This window comes from Daphnia pulicaria, chromosome 7, assembly GCF_021234035.1.
Source record: "Daphnia pulicaria isolate SC F1-1A chromosome 7, SC_F0-13Bv2, whole genome shotgun sequence".
NCBI classification, from domain to species: domain Eukaryota; kingdom Metazoa; phylum Arthropoda; class Branchiopoda; order Diplostraca; family Daphniidae; genus Daphnia; species Daphnia pulicaria.
The window spans coordinates 475,414-492,515 of record NC_060919.1 but is presented as its reverse complement, the minus strand read 5'-3'; the positions used below and the strand labels follow the sequence as shown (position 1 = coordinate 492,515).

General features: G+C 42.0%; 3 protein-coding genes across 8 annotated transcripts; 1 reads left to right on the top strand and 2 right to left on the bottom strand.

The window, feature by feature from the left end:
* The first annotated feature begins 469 nt into the window (after nt 1-469).
* Nucleotides 470-10,014, top strand: LOC124349632. Of its 3 annotated transcripts, XM_046800388.1 has the most exons (5): nt 510-674; nt 706-1,184; nt 1,260-1,464; nt 1,524-2,034; nt 2,111-2,331. In XM_046800388.1, the coding sequence occupies exons 2-5, from the start codon at nt 711-713 to the stop codon at nt 2,223-2,225; spliced, it is 1,305 nt and encodes a 434-aa protein (XP_046656344.1). In that variant the 5' UTR covers nt 510-674; nt 706-710; the 3' UTR covers nt 2,226-2,331. The 3 variants fall into 3 exon arrangements, with proteins under 3 accessions (XP_046656346.1, XP_046656344.1, XP_046656345.1); XM_046800390.1 differs by lacking the exons at nt 1,260-1,464; nt 1,524-2,034; nt 2,111-2,331 and adding exons at nt 8,846-9,050; nt 9,124-9,685; nt 9,751-10,014 and having other exon boundaries at nt 470-1,184; XM_046800389.1 differs by lacking the exons at nt 510-674; nt 706-1,184; nt 1,260-1,464; nt 1,524-2,034; nt 2,111-2,331 and adding exons at nt 8,032-8,771; nt 8,846-9,050; nt 9,124-9,685; nt 9,751-10,014.
* On the bottom strand, nt 2,355-6,870 carry LOC124349450. The gene is made up of 9 exons (XM_046800061.1): nt 5,791-6,870; nt 5,293-5,689; nt 4,024-5,233; nt 3,830-3,954; nt 3,696-3,765; nt 3,553-3,631; nt 3,307-3,482; nt 3,059-3,239; nt 2,355-2,990 (listed from the first exon to the last, which is right to left on the bottom strand). Exons 1-9 carry the CDS (start codon nt 5,937-5,939, stop codon nt 2,606-2,608), a joined length of 2,772 nt encoding a protein of 923 aa, XP_046656017.1. The 5' UTR covers nt 5,940-6,870; the 3' UTR covers nt 2,355-2,605.
* On the bottom strand, nt 9,955-16,946 carry LOC124349827. Of its 4 annotated transcripts, none has more exons than XR_006920317.1 (8): nt 16,580-16,946; nt 16,372-16,475; nt 16,232-16,300; nt 12,243-12,341; nt 11,720-12,160; nt 10,460-11,600; nt 10,122-10,300; nt 9,955-10,046 (listed from the first exon to the last, which is right to left on the bottom strand). XR_006920317.1 is itself a non-coding variant. In XM_046800713.1 (8 exons), exons 5-6 carry the CDS (start codon nt 12,088-12,090, stop codon nt 11,011-11,013), a joined length of 957 nt encoding a protein of 318 aa, XP_046656669.1. In that variant the 5' UTR covers nt 12,091-12,160; nt 12,243-12,341; nt 16,232-16,300; nt 16,372-16,475; nt 16,580-16,942; the 3' UTR covers nt 9,955-10,046; nt 10,122-10,300; nt 10,460-11,010. The 4 variants fall into 4 exon arrangements, 3 of the variants coding, with proteins under 3 accessions (XP_046656669.1, XP_046656667.1, XP_046656668.1); XM_046800713.1 differs by having other exon boundaries at nt 10,460-11,596; nt 16,580-16,942; XM_046800711.1 differs by having other exon boundaries at nt 10,460-12,160; nt 16,580-16,942.
* Between the last annotated feature and the right edge of the window lie 156 nt (nt 16,947-17,102).

The window sequence follows — 17,102 nt, the reverse complement described above, 5'->3', positions numbered from 1 at the left end:
CCAAAGTATTGGAGACTGCGGAAGAAATCCTCCAGACATTTATCAGGTTTTTACTTCTTAGCATTCGAACACCGCTAGGCATTTGAAAATAGCGCTCTGAATGAATTTGTGTTGCAAATGATTATTTAATCGCCTGTTTTAGACAATGATAATGTTCGCCGCTTAAGCCTCAGCAGTTTATCGTTTCCTATCAAGGGAAATCAGTATGAAAAAAACTGTTGTGATAATAGAAAAATTGGAAATTTGTAGATAAATTCGCTCCCATTGTTCAATTTGCGCGCCCCAATATTCTGAAAACTCAAAAAACCAGTTGAGAAAAGAAAAAGTTCGAGCGTGAAAGCTGTCGGTGATGAGTGACCCAGTATCATACCCAATAGTTTCCTGGGCACACATCTCAAAAAGGGAAAAGGAAAATGAAGTTAACCGTTCCCTCTGACCGATTTTCTTTTTTTTGCTCATCTCGCATCTCAGTTTGGATGAAACAAACTGGATGGCGAGAGTAGCTCACAATTTTCTCCAATTTCGCTCACTTGTTCATAAAGAAGGTGAGAGACGAAGAGCAAAGTTCAGTTTTCTCTCGAATCTCCTCGTTGCAACAATTGCTGTGTTCACCTCGGCTCAACTTACTGCGCAAAGTGTCGCGAATAAAATTTCACAGTGTACAACCGGCATCGACACACGTACGCTTATGCACTTAACAGTACATCAAGATGGATGGCGTAATTTTAAATCTATTGGCCACTTTGCTGTTGTCAGTTGCGCTTTCTTCTAGCGCCCAACAGCAGAATCTCTTACCGGGAAACGTAACAGAAGTGATCCAATCGTCGGTGGTAGCCAAAATTGCCAGCAAGACCTCGTCGACTCCGAAACTGACCCCGCATAAAATAACGGACAAATCCTACGAAAAGAAAAACCAGAACACATTTTCTCAGCTGAACAAGAAAATGAAGAAATGGTTGAAAACCAAAAAGGAAAAAACGTTCCATGTGGAAAATATAGTAATCATTAGCGACCCACCTACACCAGCCATCGATCAGACGTTTCCCACCAAAGGATCGATCCCGGACGACGGCTGCGACTCCAGTTCCGTGCGGTTCGAGGACGGAAAATGCTACCCACTGATGGGAAGACAACCTTGCGGTGACCCACAACAGTGGGTCACTGTCGATCCTAAAACATTCAAGGTATTCAAATTCAAAATGGTTAAATGTCTGTCACGTAGAAATTGCGGAAATTAAACGAATACATTTTTTTACCAGGGACGGTGTGTTCCGCGCATTTGCGGAAGAGATAGGGTCTTTGTCGTTCGCACGGGACTTTGTCACGACATCTTCGACAAATCAGAGTGCCAAGGAGGCCGGCGACTTTACTATTCCCCATACGGAGATCCCGTGTGCGATTGTCCCGTCGGAGAGTATCCATTCCCGTACCCTAAGAGTGATTGCGTCGCGCTTTTTACCCAAGGTAAGCTAATTGCCTGATTGCATTTTCTTTTATCTTAACATCAATTTCACTCGTGATAGGACCCTGTCCCTACGGACAAGTGGTGGCCATCAGTTCCGACAATTCGTTGAGTTGCAAGGCCTCCAAATGCCCCCCAACCTACGACAGTTATTCCAATTCCAATTCGAAGCCCAAGCAAATGGTGCCGACCAGCGACGGGAAATGTTACGAACTCGGCACGGCAGGCCCGTGTTCGAGTTACGACGACACATCTTCGCTGTTGGGTCTCAACATGTTGAAGAACGAATTGGAGTGCGTCGACGTCACCGATCCTTGGTCGCCGTATTTCTTTTCCCAGGAAGAAAACGATCTGCTGGACAGCGTTTTCAACCAGTTCTATCCCGAGTACGACTTCTTCCGAATCTACCTGGTCTACCAGGGTCTGCAGCACGAAAACGAATTGAAATACGGCAAGAAGAAGAAGGGCTCTAAGCAACACCCAAGAAGACAAGGCGGAACATCAATCAGCGTACCTTCCAACCCGCCTATTCGGCCTGGAAATGGACAAGGAAAAGGCAACTCGAAATTAGTGTAAGAAATAATTCACAACGTTTTAAAATTGTAAGTGCTATTATAATAATGACACGTGTGGATGTGGTTCACGCAGACCCCAGCCGCCGAACCGTGGTACGAATCAAGCAGTCAAGCCAGCTAAACCAACCGGCTGCACAGGAGGTCAAACGTTCAACCCTTCAACTGGTTCTTGTGCAAGTCGTGGTTAAATTGACTTACCGAATGATATGCTGGACGCCACAGGATGCAGATGTCCAGACTCTTGTTAATCGATTAATTCTCTCCTTTGTTAAAATCTGTAACTTATCAATAATACAATTTAAGAAAAAAAAATTCCATCTTAGAAAACGATACATATATTGATCGGAAAGATCTATAATTCAGACTTTTAGAAAATGCCGATACGAGAAACGTCCTGCATGAAAATACTCAAAATTTTTACAACGACTGAATGTTTTAAGCAGCGGTTAGATTTGGTGGACCCTACACCAAATGGACAAAATCCCCAAAAGAAACTAGACGGAGGTTTTTGACAGGTAATGGTTGGCGAGATATCGTACAAATGACACTCAAGGTACCGTTTTTAAGGTTATAAAAAGCTATGCTCGTCACATTGTGCATTTTCGACGCTGGAAATTGTTTGGGAACAAGGGACGGACGATATCTGTGTGGTTGCATTGGACGTGGAAAGATCATTGTCGGTATGCGTGTCACGAGTCACATTGACGCCGCCAAGCGTTTCTCGTTTGGAAATGATTTTGACGCGGGACCACAAGAAATTTCGAACGTCTCGATTCAAAAGAATAAAATTCACGAAAATGAAGACTCCGCGCGAGGTGTTGATAATGACGCAGAACTCAAAGAAATAATACCGACTCAAGTTTAAGCCGTCCAATCTTACTGCCAGATATCCAATCAATTCGAAGATCCAAGGAATTCCGGTGATGAAAAATAGTTTGACCGCCATTTTCAAACTAAATTCGAAATGAAATTTAGAAATTAATTCTACAGATGTATTTTCTTTTTTGGTGGTTTGACTTACTCTTCCTGCTCTTTTGAATCTGAAGAACTCTTTCGATTAGAACGGATAGCCACGTCTTGTTGTCTTTGCCAACAATGCATCAGGTTGGCATTGAACATCAGACTCAGGAAGAAAAAGATGTCAAGCAATAGGAGAACGCCAACAGGAACGTAAAAGAAGAGTATTAGCGCTGACGAGCTTTCTGCAAAAATAAAAGAAGGTGTCAATATAGACTATCGCTGGAACCGATCCGAAAATATGAAACTAACCGTCAGGAAACCAACAGCGGTCGTAACCAAAGTTGGGATTGAAAGCGCCAGAGATACCCATCGACGTAGATTGAAATTGTGCGATGATTGTGATGATCATTGCCAAGAAAGGAACACCCCATCCAAATGCTGAATACGGGATGAATAACCCATCGTTGGTGACCTTAAAGGATCCGCTGAAAAACGTTAAAAATAAAATTTTTTTATCATTCGTTCACGTTTGATGTCAAACATTTCGATTATTACTTAAAGATGTGGTAGTAATCAAAACAGTACACTGTCAGCCAGGAGAAAGAGGCTATAAACGCCCAGTAAGTAATGTAGCCTGTTGGCAAAAATGAAGAGTTTAATTTAATTTGGCAAAATGTTCACACCATTACAATGTTTACCGAGGGCGACACAGGAGCTTTCACCTGATTCGACCAGCTTTAGTTGGCCAATCGCCAAGCAAATAAATGCCTAAAATGTACAACAAACAGCTAATTACCCTATAATTTTATCCAATGCTTATTATTAATAATACCAATGCCAATGATATGACGTGACAAAGTAAAATACGCCCGGTTAACATCATGGCCATTGTAGTTTTTCTACTTCTTCCACCACTTTTCTTTCCTTTAAAAGCAGTTATAACCATTTTGGCAGAACCTGCGAAACGTTACAGTTTTCATAATTAATCGATACTTTGACTGAATAAAAGGAAACATAAATATTTACCTGAAGCTGGAACGAGTAAATAAATAATAAATGTCGCCAATAAACCCACAGTAGAAATCAGCAGAATTACTGGACGATGACTCTTAAAAGACTCAATGGTAAGGCAATGGAAAACTTGGGGGTTATAATAAACTTCCCGCTCTTGTTTGAAAAGTAATTGGTCCACACAAAACGAATGAACTTGCGACTTGACGTCCCAGTAATTTTCAATGAACGTGTGGAGTGAAAGGGAAACTCCACCTTTTGAATCATTTAGAAATATTGGAGTAATTTGAGAATTTTCGGCAAACAAGGGAATCGGTTGTTGAAGTTGGTTGGGTTTGCAAGAACCATTGAACGTTGGGTCGGGAACGAAGATGACGCTCCAATTGCTGTGATAGGCCGTAAAATCAGAGTTAATGGATCCTGATACAATTACAGCTGGTTCAGTAAATTCGTCTCCATATTGTTCGCTGGGCCACCACCATAGAGGCTGACAGGTATATTCTTCACTCATTACGTGCCCAGGTGGACAACATTTGGGTATGGTGATTGAAGTCGAATTATCCGATTGATCTTCGTTGTTTGAGTAATTAGACTCGGGTTCACTAATAGTTGTATCGGTAAATGTTGGTTCAGTGAATGGCGGATCAGTGAATGGCGCATCGGTAGATGGCAATTCAGTCAATTCATCAGTGAATTCTGATTCGATTAAAGTTGGTTCTTCACCGGGGCAGTACAAGGCGTAGGCTGAAGTAAAAGGTAAACCGGTGACATAACTAAACTCTACCATGTCGTCCACACAGTAATCTTCTATAGAGACTAGTAGATTGCTTGAGTTGGCGATTGTGTTATCCACCATGATTTCCAAACTACCGTTCGAGTTCAATTGGAATTGCTTGGTACGAGTTGGGTAGGAGCAATTGGCATAGCCAAAGCGGAAGAATAAATTGGTCGAGTTGTCTTTCAATTGGAGATTTTCAAAGAAGGGCGTCACAAGTCCTTGATTTTCCCTGCATCTGGGCCTGCCATTAAATTCAGAAGTACTGTCTAAAGTTGAATTTTGACGGCAGCATTTCCGGATCACTCTCCTTCCATTGAATTTTGATGCAAACAGTTCCGCATATTCTTCAGATTTGACGAAATCCAGTCTCAATTTTCCAGAGCTGTCGATAGCAGTTGAGGGGAATTTTTGGGTTTCCATAAAACACATGAAGGCCATTCTTCTCGCCTATATTTTCAATGTTTTCAATTTAAAAAAAAAGGATTAAAAAAGTCAACAAATTATACCTTGGTGACGTTTCTTTCGTCCGCATAGTCTTCGATGCAATAGCTGTCGAATTCCAAGAAGTAAAACTGATGAGGAACTAACAACTGTCCGGAAGAAAGGGCGTAGAAGAGATCGCCCATTCTGAGCTCAGGTTCTAAAAAATCCCAAGCATCCGGCGTGCAACTGCGCGGAAATCCTGGATTGACTTGGACATCTTCAACGCCGTATCCTGGTGGAAAACTTTGTTTGGATCCCAAGAAAATTTCGCGTGATTTTTTAACCGCTGGTGATTGCCGATGGCTGCTGCTGACCGAAAACTTGACGCAACGATCGGCATCTGGTATATCTTCCGCCGCATTATAATTGTATAATTGTCCTGGGCCACAACATTTTCGTATCACGAACTGGTTTTTCGACCTATTCTCGTTGCAATGGAATTAATTGAATCCAATGAAAAAGAACAAAAAAATGGGGTCAGTGAAATTGTGTGCACAATAACTCAAGAAAGCTTCAATTACCCAACGACAGACGGGGCCGGAAGTGGCACTGGTAATGGCAGGCTCGACGAATTTGGCGAAGTAGATTGCAACTGGAACGTCGCTGTGATGAAAAACTCATGCAACACAATTGAAACGAGGACGAAAAAAGTTCTCGCGGTTAACGCCATTGTGAATTTGCAAACCGACAAGTTAAAACGTTACGCAAATTTACGTGACCGCACCGACTACAATCTCACGTTATAACAAGGAAACCAAATATCAAACATGCGCTGGTTTTATACACGAGAAAGTGCATATAACCTATGAGACCTGCAGTCACCTATCACTCCGACTAGCTCACGAAACAGCGTGAAAGAAACTGGAATCACGGCGATTGTGTTGTATACTTTAAACAGTGATTTAGCCGGAGCAACCTTGACTTCCTATTCGGGCACTTGACGATACAAAGGGAGAGTTGTTTACTGAATGTGCACTGACATAATATGCAAAGTCCTTCCGCGCAATGCAAAATATTAAAACATCTATTTAGGAAATAACCAAATCTTTATCGTCTGAGTTTTCTACAAAATTTAGAACAATGTCAACCCTAATTGAAAATTTGGAAGCGTTGGACGACGGATCATTTGAATTTCCGAACCTTCTGTTGTCTTCAATTTGCCAAGGATAACTAGTTGAGAAAAAATCAAACCAAAAAGGAATCAACCTTGGAAGAGGAGTAGAGAAGTTTGCTACAATTGCGTCTTTTTGAAAAGCTGCTCGGACGAGATAACAATGACAGATATTGGCCCTCGGGGATCGATTCGAGCGTTACGTGTTTTTTATCAGCTTTGCAAAAATACTGAAGGGGAATCCCCTCGGAGAGAGGGAAGGAGTAAGTCGTGATATTGTTTGACAAAAGTTTACGATTTTGGTTTCCGGTTTCTGATAGGAATCTAAGCTACTATCTAAGCTACTAATCCCGATTGGAATGAAATTACAATAACCGTGGCTACTTACATTATGCGGATTGGTTCGACAAATAGGAAATATTTACAATATGACGATTAAGTTAATTCCGTCACTATTCCGGATGAGTGGGTTATATGTTAAGTGGTAAACTAATACGCCGCTTACCTTGAATCAAAGTGGAATCAGGAATTCGATTCTCGTTGGAGCGTGGATGGACTTGACGATAACACGAGCCACGACTAGTTTGCAAATCAATGCATTCCGGAAGATGCAACCGGTCTATGGTGAATTACTTCAAACGGGTTTTGATTTTCCTACCAGCACATGGGCACGTTCTGAAGCCTTGAAGGATATCACTGCAATACTACTAACCGCAGTAACCTTGAAGTAAATGCGCTATTCCGCACATTAAAAAACAAAGTGCGACAACGCCCAGTCTGTTTTAGTTCTATAAATATAGGAATCAGACCATTCCTCCACATTTGGACAGGTATAAAAGGAAAGCTTTTCGAAAATCTGGTTTTCCATCATTTCTTTCTCCTACAATTTTAGAAAGTATTTAAATTGAATTCTGAATGTTAGTAATGATATCATCTCACCTTTGAGCTTTTTCTCATCAGATATGTCCTTAACGGGGAATATCCTGGTCCTTCCTGTACCACACCTTAGCCTTGTCTAATATTCCTGTAACCCTAAAAAAGCAGATTGAAACCAAAGTTGTGAAAACACTTTGACTAAAGTGTGCCGATGACATGAATAATTGCCTGGATAAAAATGCCTAAACGTCATACGGGAACCGGTCGTCATCACAATCAGCAAATAGAAACTGCGCAAAAAATTCTCCAGCCAAGTCCCAGTATATACTTCAAGTGGTAAACCAGTGGAGAAAAGAAACGCGGGGGCTTGTGAAAGCTGTCGGATCGCTGATGAATAACCTACAAAGAAAAAATGTATACATAGTAGCACATGAGATAACAAAACAAAAACCAAAATGTGAAAATTTGAATGCACCGTTAGCTTTTATCCATTACTTCGTCTCGGCCAAAGAAAAACATCGTGCCAATTAAACGGGGAAAACCCAGCGGGGGAGATGATGATACTATAATAGCACGACGTACACACTGTGTTTCACAGAGGTAAATATGATAGTATACGCTCACGGGTGTGTACATCCGATTCCATAACTATCTGTGCCATCGCCCAAGGCGTCTACCGCCTCCAAAAATAAAAACCATACCTTGACAGAATGATTGATACTTTGCAAAGGTTGGCTTTCTCATACAGCCATCCCGTTTTTTGATTTAAAAATAAAATAAAATCCGGCCAACCCCTATACCTAGTTGCCAAACCTGCTGCAAGTGCGTACTAGAAGCGGTATGTACACGCCGCAAGGGGTGGCACAGATATTTATACCAAGTCGGATGTTACAAAAAGGTGAAAGCTAGGAAAAGAATAGTTCAGTTTTCTCTTGAACCTCGTCGTCGCAACAGCGTCCGCTTCAACTTTCTAGTGATCCGTGTGACGACACTTTTCTCTTCCATCGGTGTGAAATTGGACACGGGATGGATGGCGTGATTATTTTGCTCTTGTCAGTGATGGCCGTTCAAGTAGGATCCAGTGCCCAGCATCAAAGTGGTTTACCCCGCGCAGGATTAATTCGTCCATCGTCAGTCGCATACGCGAACCACAGGAGATCATGGCCACCAAATTCCCTGACGTACGACGAAAGGGATGGGGAATCGTATCAAAGCGGAGGCGACGGACACAACCGATTTGCTCAATTGAAAAAGAAAATGTCGAAATGGTTGAAGAAGAGAGAGAAGAATAAGAAATCGGAACAAGAAGCCTTCGATCCGGACAACATGGTCATAGTACTGGACGCAGCCACCCCCGCCTTCGATCAACAGTTTTCGGCCAACGGATCGATTCCGGACGACGGATGCGACTCTAATTCAGTGCGGTTCGACGACGGCCAATGCTACCTTCTGCTGGGGAGGGAACCCTGCAAGGACCCAAGACATTGGGTCACGGTTGACTCATCCACATACAAGGTATATGCAAATTGAAAGGTGTGTCAATCAAACAATTGCGGAAGACTAAAAAAAAACGATTAAATTTTGATTAGGGGCGGTGCACTCCGCGCCTTTGCGGAAGAGACAGGGTTTTTGTTGTACGAACGGGACTTTGTCACGACATCTACGACACATCAGAGTGCCGGGGAGGCCGTCGTCTTTACTATTCCCAATACGGAAAACCGGTCTGCGATTGTCCGATCGGTCACTATCCATTCCCGTACCCTCAGGACAATTGCGTCCGACTTTTTACCCAAGGTATAAAAGAAAATCGCTGATCATTAACGCCTCCTTCACAGTTTTTCTGTTTTTGTTGTTGTTGTTGTTACAGGACCCTGTCCCTACGGCCAAGTGTTGTCTATAAACTCGTTGGGTGATTTGAGTTGCATGGCATCTCAGTGCTCGGCTAAACCGCCGCCCACCTATTACAGGCTGGACAATTATCCGCCCGAGGAGCAGAGGCCAATGCTGGCGAACGAAAACGGGGATTGTTACGAATTAGGATCGACTGATTCTTGTTCGAGTTACGGCTACGCCCCCACTAACAAGGTGCTGGGATACGACGTTGTCAAGCGCCAGTCCGAGTGCGTGGACGTCGGTGATGCTTGGTCGCCCTATTTCAATTCGCAGGAGGAAAACGAATTACTCGACACCGTCTACGACCAGTTCACGCCAGAGTACGACTTTTTCCGTATCTGGCTCGTCTACCAGGGTCTCCAGCTGGAAGAGGCGGTGAAACCTGGCAAAAAGAAGAAGAAGAAGAAGGTCGTCAATGGCAATTACCAAAAGAGGCAAGACACTTTTGGCATTTTTCAAGTTCCCGGCGGCAGAATTCCGCTACTGAATCCTAGTCGATCTGGATACAGAGTAGGTAAAGGCACCAATCCCATCGTGTGAGTCAAATCTCTATTTTTTAAATGTACAAGATTCCTGTAATAATTTAAGTTTTCTGACGTAGGCCCGAACGAGTTCGAAGAGATCTTTCAATCAGACAAGCTGTCAAGCCCGCCATTTCAACCAACTGTAGTGGAAATCAAGCGTTCATCGCTGCAACTGGTCAATGTCAAAATCGTTTTTTTTAGTAGCATACCTAGTATTTATTATCTATACGCATATAGTCACCATAGAATCAAATTTCCTACGTACGTTTTTCTTGTTGATCGGACTCTTGCTCCCGAATTTATCCACCGTTATAACCAGCTCAATAAACAATTCTTGTACATTTCTAGCTGAAGGAGTGATGGCCTATGGAGACTTTTAAAATTATAAAAGAATTGATTATTATCGGAATCGTTTACATTATAGAGGACTGTAACGAATTTTACTTACGAAGAGATTATACAGCCTTGGCAGAGTGAATCCGTACAGTTTGTGTAGCCCGGGCAGCAGCTGTTTCGGTCCAGCAACATCTGGTACGTTTCCGGATACCATGTCCTTGGTAACAGCCTGTAGATTGCGACTCCCATGACATCGTCCGGATCGGAGAGATTAGAAACTTATGTTGGCCACTGGCAATAGAAGGTAAGATGATTAAGAATTGAATTGAACGGTAAATTTCTGAATGCTACTGTTTACGTGAATGAGCTTTCTAATTCGATTGCGATAACCATTCATTCTTTTTTCCTTATTGAATTATAACTTATATAACGTATTATAACTTCTATTACCTTTTCCTCCAAGAAGGATCGGCTATTCCAGGTAACGTACGGGTCTTGTATGAAACTTACTTGACAACCAGAATTTCGTCACATTTCCACTCGAATTAGTTAAGCACTAAATTGTCCGAGATTCCTATAGCTCGGATGATAACCAAATAATTAGATACAAATTGTCTAGGCTACTAAAAAAAATCACCCACGCCATTTCCTACTATGTCATCGACAGGCCCCAATTGACGTCATTAGAGTATTAGCTACATAAACGGTTGCTCGGCCAAATGACGCTGTTTTATTCCTTTGTACAGGATACAGTGTACATTTAGTAACCGTTGGCGACCAACGTCTCGTTTTGAATACAAACGACATTTGAGCGCTCAAATCCAAACACGCAGAGATAATAAGCGACCAATTTATCACATTAAACAGTAAATCACAAAAATATAGGTTGCAAATTACATCCTGTGCGTTAGAAAAAGAACAATGGAATATTTAATTCTCCTCAAATATAATAGACGGCGATTCCTTTTTTGTTTTTGTCGAATTAAACGCTCCCCAGTTATTTAGCCTTTGTACATTTGACACGTTAGAGCCGTTCTCAATTCCTTGTTCCTGGCGATAAATATCAGCGGATTGTAAACGGCGTGAATCACTCCCAATTCGATCATGTAGGGCGACAACCAATTGAGACTGCTGCACTCCATTCCGCCAAGGACGAGCTGGCAGCCCAGGAAAACCGACACGAATACGGTCGGAGGTAAAGCCGTAACAATGAGCGACGTGACTCCGGTAATCAGAGTGCGAGTGGCCTCCAGTTCGATCTGACTGATTCTCGTCTTATCCACGTGGATGGACATGGACTTGACCTGGGAGGAATGATCGTTCAACGAACTACTTCCGGACGAGGCCCTAAAGTTCTGCGATTCGATTCCGGCGATCCCCAATTCGACCCATTCCGCCTGGACGTCGTTGTCAATCGTTTTGTTGGTCGTCGCCGAGGTGAGCCGGCGAGATTCGGCGAGCAGAGCTTTCGTTTGCTGGTAGACGATGAAATTCATGACGGTGCAGGCGACGGACAAGACGGACAAGATGATCAAAACGATTTTGACGTGGAGGAGGCAGACCTCGCAGCGGAGAGGAGCGATAATCCTGGCTAGGAAAAGGAATTTCAGGAGCAGGATAACAAACAAGGAGCTGACGATAACGGTGATAGTCGCCAAGCGCACCGTCATTTTGTCCCTGTGCAACAGCGGGCGGTTGATGGCCAAATACCTGTCAATCAGGGCCAGGATCATGTTCAATAAAACGAGACCCTGCGGGACGCCGACGACGGCGACGTAACCGTGGCAAACCGATTCGATGGGATAGAGTCCCCAGTAAATCAATTTGATGACGGACGGAACGAAAAACGTCAAGTAGGAGAAGATGATGCCCAGCAGGAAAATGTTGCGCGGTTTCCTGTGCAAGCGCCGGCGGTGGATAATGGTGAACGCTATCGTCACGTTGAGAGGTATGCCGATGGAGCAGCAGACGAATTTCGTGACGATGAGGAAGTTGTCGTCGAGATCGATGGGGTTGTACACGTGTCCGTCCTTGTCGAGAACAACGTTGTCTGGATGGGGTTGATGGCTGCTGTTGTTCATTTCCCAGATGAGTGGCGTGATGGGGGAGCAAGTGAGGCCCTCACGACCCCATAAGCTGGCAAAGGATATCCTGTAGATATTTGTTTAGACGTTACTAAAGTCTCGTTAGAGATTTATTACGGGATAAAGCCCTGGCTAAAATCCAGACATACCATTCCGGTCGTATGCTGAGAAAAGGATGGAATCTCAAGGGATCCTGTTGTCACAGAAATATTGAGGATCTCCTTTGACGTGGGCGGGTCCCGGAGAACCTGTAAGAATAGAAAGATTGACGGTTAAATCGAGCAGGTAACAAATAAAAAGAAACGGATGAGTTCACGTTGCTATGTTGTACAATTGTACTGAATAGAGCGGAATGGACTTTTCTGAAATTATTTCCGGCCATCTATCAAACATTTACGAATGCTGCAGTTTGAGCAAGAGTTTGAGTTCGATCAAAAGCATACATTAGGAGACACTAGACATAATCAAGTTGACGTTCTATTGATGGATTTTTGTTAGACGCTCTAGTTTCTTACGTCATAGGACTATATTTCTTATTCGATTCTCTTTCATGATCAAAAGCCCTTTGGTATATCAACATTGATTGAATTCGATGACTGCAAATGGAAGGCACGCGCAAAGTTAATACGATTACCATCCCACTCAGATTCAGGTCGCATCGTCAGTCATTGCAAAAATTATTATGTGAATATAAACGAACGTGCTGGGAGAACAGATATCAAGTGCCAGTTGCTGCGCCTACGGGTGTTTCGGACATGGTTGGCATGTCAGAATGCATTGTAATAATTCAATAATAAGTGAATAGACAAGTGAGCTTTTCAACATTGAATGAAAAATTGTAAAACAATTCAGTAAACTTTGAGGACCCCTAGGTCTGCTGTTTCCTGGGTAAGTGCCAAGTCTCTCAAGAGGGAAGAAATAAGATACTCGAATATTATGGTGAATTAATTACTAGGGGAATTATGGGGGACTAGTATATGCTTTCATTTCTTCCAACATGATTTATTGCCTCTCTTCAAACGCCATCACTCGCGTAGGCTATTTGAATTTAAGACGAATTGGAGTGGGTACCCATTTTTCAAGACGTTCGTAGCTATACACACGGCTTCGAGAGCAACTGTCACTCTACCACCACCGATGAAGATTGAAGACGATGTCAAATAAATACCCGGGGCTTTCAATCGATCCAGCAACTATATGAATAGCACTTCACGTGTGTGAACAGCGGAGCAACAGCATCAAGTGGATCTCCATAAATTGAATTTCCAATTCCCTTATATGGCTGGCATAGAATTATTTTCACGCGCAAACGTCGCCACGCCTCACAACCAAAAGAGCTAACACAATCACAAAAGAGCTAACACAATCACAAAAGAACTGTAGGGGAACTGAAAGGAACTCAAGGAATTCGGCGTTTCTTTTTGGTTTCCGTTTTTTGTCGGTAAGGAATAATTTAACCTTCACGCTCTCCGACTCGATGAGATTGCTTTAGTTAATTTAGAGTAGCCCTATTGATTCCTTGTGTATCTGACGTCACGTGACGTCATCGAATGGCCTTCGTACAATCGAGACGGTAAGGTCAACATCCTTGACTGGAAATCTACTTAACTTTTACCTGATCGAGATTTCCGTACAAGAAATAAAATTAGATGCCAAATTCGATTCCAGAATTCTAAATGGGTATTATTTTTTAGAAACATGCCAGTTACAATTGAACCCATCAGTTGGGTAAGTAATCAGCTTAGCGCGTAATACCCAAATCGGTTTATACTCACAAAGGTTCAGACTGTACAGTCCAGCGGATTCTTAAGGGAAAAGAAATAGTCCGCTAAAATCCAGCCAGAGGAAATTGGCTTCCGGCAAAATAAAATAAAGCTCTCACGGTCGGATTGGTTTTTCTAACGATTACGCAGTTCAGTTAAAGTTGAAACGGAATTGCAATCGGTAACAACCGCACATACAAGGAAACGCACTCGACAACCACTCTGGAAAAAGATTCGATCTCGAGTGAATTTCCGGCAAGTTGCTGTATCAAATAAAATCTGTAACACTGTCTGATTCCGATGAGAAAAAGAAAATTAACTGCGCATGCTCAACTGGGTTCTTCCTGCCACATATTCCAATAATCGTACGGGCAGTATCTAGTGAGCTGAGTCGTCTTTATTGCAACTGCCTTATTTCCCTACTCTAATCCCTTTTCATCTCTAAAGACTTTGAGATTTCCGCACATTATTGCCCATCTCTGTTTGGGGAAACTTGGCAGTTGCCAAGCAATTGCACGTTGCTAGACAGAAAATTGGAAATCCCTTTTAGTCGGAACTATACAGGTTCGCAAGTTCGCTGTGTACGACTGTTGATATGCGAGCGACAAAAGGGACGTAGTATTAGCAACTTTCCTATTCTTTCATAAGTCAAAGTCAGGCAAACTGCCAGGTCTCGTTTTGGAACGGCAACAAAAAGTAGGAGCAAAACTATCTGACGGATAGTTACGCTATCCATATCGATTAACTACTTAGTGAGCGACGCTGATGTTAAAAGACATTAGAAGGATGAAACTCATCCGGTATTGAACTGGGGCTACTTTTACAGAAGTGGATGATTCAAGACCAAGGGAAAAAAGGATCCATATTACGCTGCTAGCACATTGTTTGCCGCTTTCATGGCGAATAGAGTTTCACCGGCAGTGAATAAGGAGGATAATGGATTTTTCGTGGAAAAAAGCCGGAGTTCATGATAAAGGATCGGCGAAGAATGAACGCTCAACATCCAATGACAGAGTTAGTTTCCGCTGGCTGTCTTACAGGCATTCAGCAGATGCCAGCCAGTTGATCCTTGTCCAATCCTTCAGGAAGGATTTTCGTGTAGCTCTATATTACAAGTCTGGGTAGAGATTGTTGCTGAGTAGACTCCCCAAATCTAGATCTCGTTCCGATTACACTTTTGTGATATGATTTTTTCATTCGGCGCTCTCGTGAATGTCACAACAGTATCAAAGTTGAACGGATGGGTAATAATAAATGGCGCTCACTACGACGATGTGTTTTCGCTTATTGCTGAAGGAAATCCATTACGACTGTAAATACAATGTTTCTTTTTTTTTGGAATCGGGATAACAGTATTGATCGGACAATGTTTTGCGATTTTGGAAACAAAATTGACACAATGGTCCATAGAAGATGGCCACGGTGGACGACTAATTACGCAACGGGAATTCAAAAGAAATTTTTAAATCAGGCGAAAAATGGGTACAGACGCAGCGCAAATTGTCTAGATTTCTGTATGGGGGATTTAATAACGAATGTCGTGATTTGGCATACCGGTCATTATATCACTTGAGTTAATTCACATGGAAACAAGACGACAAATTATGGCTAAATTGATTTTCATTGAAGGATTGGGAATGGGACCGGGACCTATTATATTCAATGCTGTCATAGCAGTCTATTGTTCCCTTTGTCTGATTGGCTCCTCCAATTTCAGGGAAGATATGCAGAACAATCTGACTATTACATCAAAGATCCCATAACAAATTTTCTTTTTTAAATCATTGCACCCTAAGTAATCAGCGTTGCCCCAAAAAAAAGCACGAATAAAAAAAGCAAAAAGACGGGAAGGATTTCAATTTGGCGCGTTTTTACATTGAACACCGAATACATACATGCAAATATTCGAAATCCTTTTCAAAGAGTCAGCCATCGTTCCTATCCCTGAATAAAGATCATGTTTCAAAGTCGCCTGTTTAAACGAATCACGTCACTTGTGCTGTTAGCCTGTTACTGTAGATATGATTAACTAATTGCAATAACTAAAGACCCTCCTTAATTCTCTGCACAACAATAGCAATGTGCCAATGTTTTCCCGTTATAAGATTTTGTTTTCTTAAAAATAACGGAAATGTACAACAAAAAAATAAGCCAATTTTCCCCACCTACAGGATAAGTTGCCTGGAAATGTGGAGTAAATTGGCTTGTGGTGTGTTACTGTTTTTAACATGACTACTTGTGGGGGTGACACGATCAGCATAAATAAGCATAGGTCAGAATTTGGTTGCCTAGCCCTAGCCTAAAGCATATAGCATATATCTAAACACGTTTTATCTTATCTTAGTTCAATTAAAAAGTAACCACATAAGACTTACTTGATTATCTTGTGTGTGAGTGAGGGTATACCAGCAATTGAAGTCTGAACGTTCCAAATAAAATGGAATCTGGTTGCACAAATTTTAAATTAAGTTCACTAAATATTCAGTATGGAAAATCAAGAAGATGGATCTAATACCATTTTTAAGTTGTAGGGCAAAGCTAAACCCTGCAGATTTCAGCCTCAGTAATGATGGCAGGATGGCGGCACAGACTCTTTCTACTGATTTGAGACCATTTCATCTGTTATACAAATTTTAAATTAAGTTCACTAAATATTTCGTATGGAAAAGCAAGACGATGGATCTATTATCATTTTTAAGTTGTAGTAAAAACAAGGCTAAAACCTTGTAGATTTCAGCCCCAGGAATGATGGCTGCATGGCAGCACAGACTCTTTCAACTGATTGAGAACATTTCATCCTCTCTTTATTTAATACTTTATTACTAAGAAGACGTCTGTCACAAAGGATTTAAGTTTGAATACAGAAGAACTTAAATCAACTGTTTCTTATCGCGACATTGGTCGACACATACACTGGAAGGTCTGAACAGTGAACACTTTGAAACACTACTACACTAGTCATCAAACAAAAAGTCCAGTGATGCCAGAAAAAGTTGGACTGCACCGTTTTTTGCTGCAACTTTTGTTTGGTGCGTCGTATCGTTTTGAAAATTGGTGGGAACCATCTGAGAATAGTTTTTCATATAAAAAAGACTTTATAACTATTGTTTATTCCTGATCGTAAAAGGGGTCTAACTAGGGAAATAGAAATTTGTCCCACCTCACAACAACCACCATCTCTCCCAACTCACCCAGCCAATATTTGATGCAACAGTGTATCCAACCTTTTTTGGGCCATTTGCCAAG

Bases quoted from the DNA above. Each gene is read 5' to 3' on its own strand.
- LOC124349450 (XM_046800061.1), bottom strand. From the start codon at position 5,939: ATGGCGTTAACCGCGAGAACTTTTTTCGTCCTCGTTTCAATTGTGTTG. The intron at 3,955-4,023 runs GTAAATATTTAT...AACGTTTCGCAG, and splicing joins TTTACTCGTTCCAGCTTCAG to GTTCTGCCAAAATGGTTATA. The intron at 3,766-3,829 runs GTATTATTAATA...TGTACATTTTAG, and splicing joins ACGTCATATCATTGGCATTG to GCATTTATTTGCTTGGCGAT.
- LOC124349827 (XM_046800711.1), bottom strand. From the start codon at position 12,090: ATGAACAACAGCAGCCATCAACCCCATCCAGACAACGTTGTTCTCGAC.
- LOC124349632 (XM_046800389.1), top strand. From the start codon at position 8,283: ATGGATGGCGTGATTATTTTGCTCTTGTCAGTGATGGCCGTTCAAGTA. The intron at 8,772-8,845 runs GTATATGCAAAT...AATTTTGATTAG, and splicing joins TTGACTCATCCACATACAAG to GGGCGGTGCACTCCGCGCCT. The intron at 9,686-9,750 runs GTGAGTCAAATC...TTTCTGACGTAG, and splicing joins AAAGGCACCAATCCCATCGT to GCCCGAACGAGTTCGAAGAG.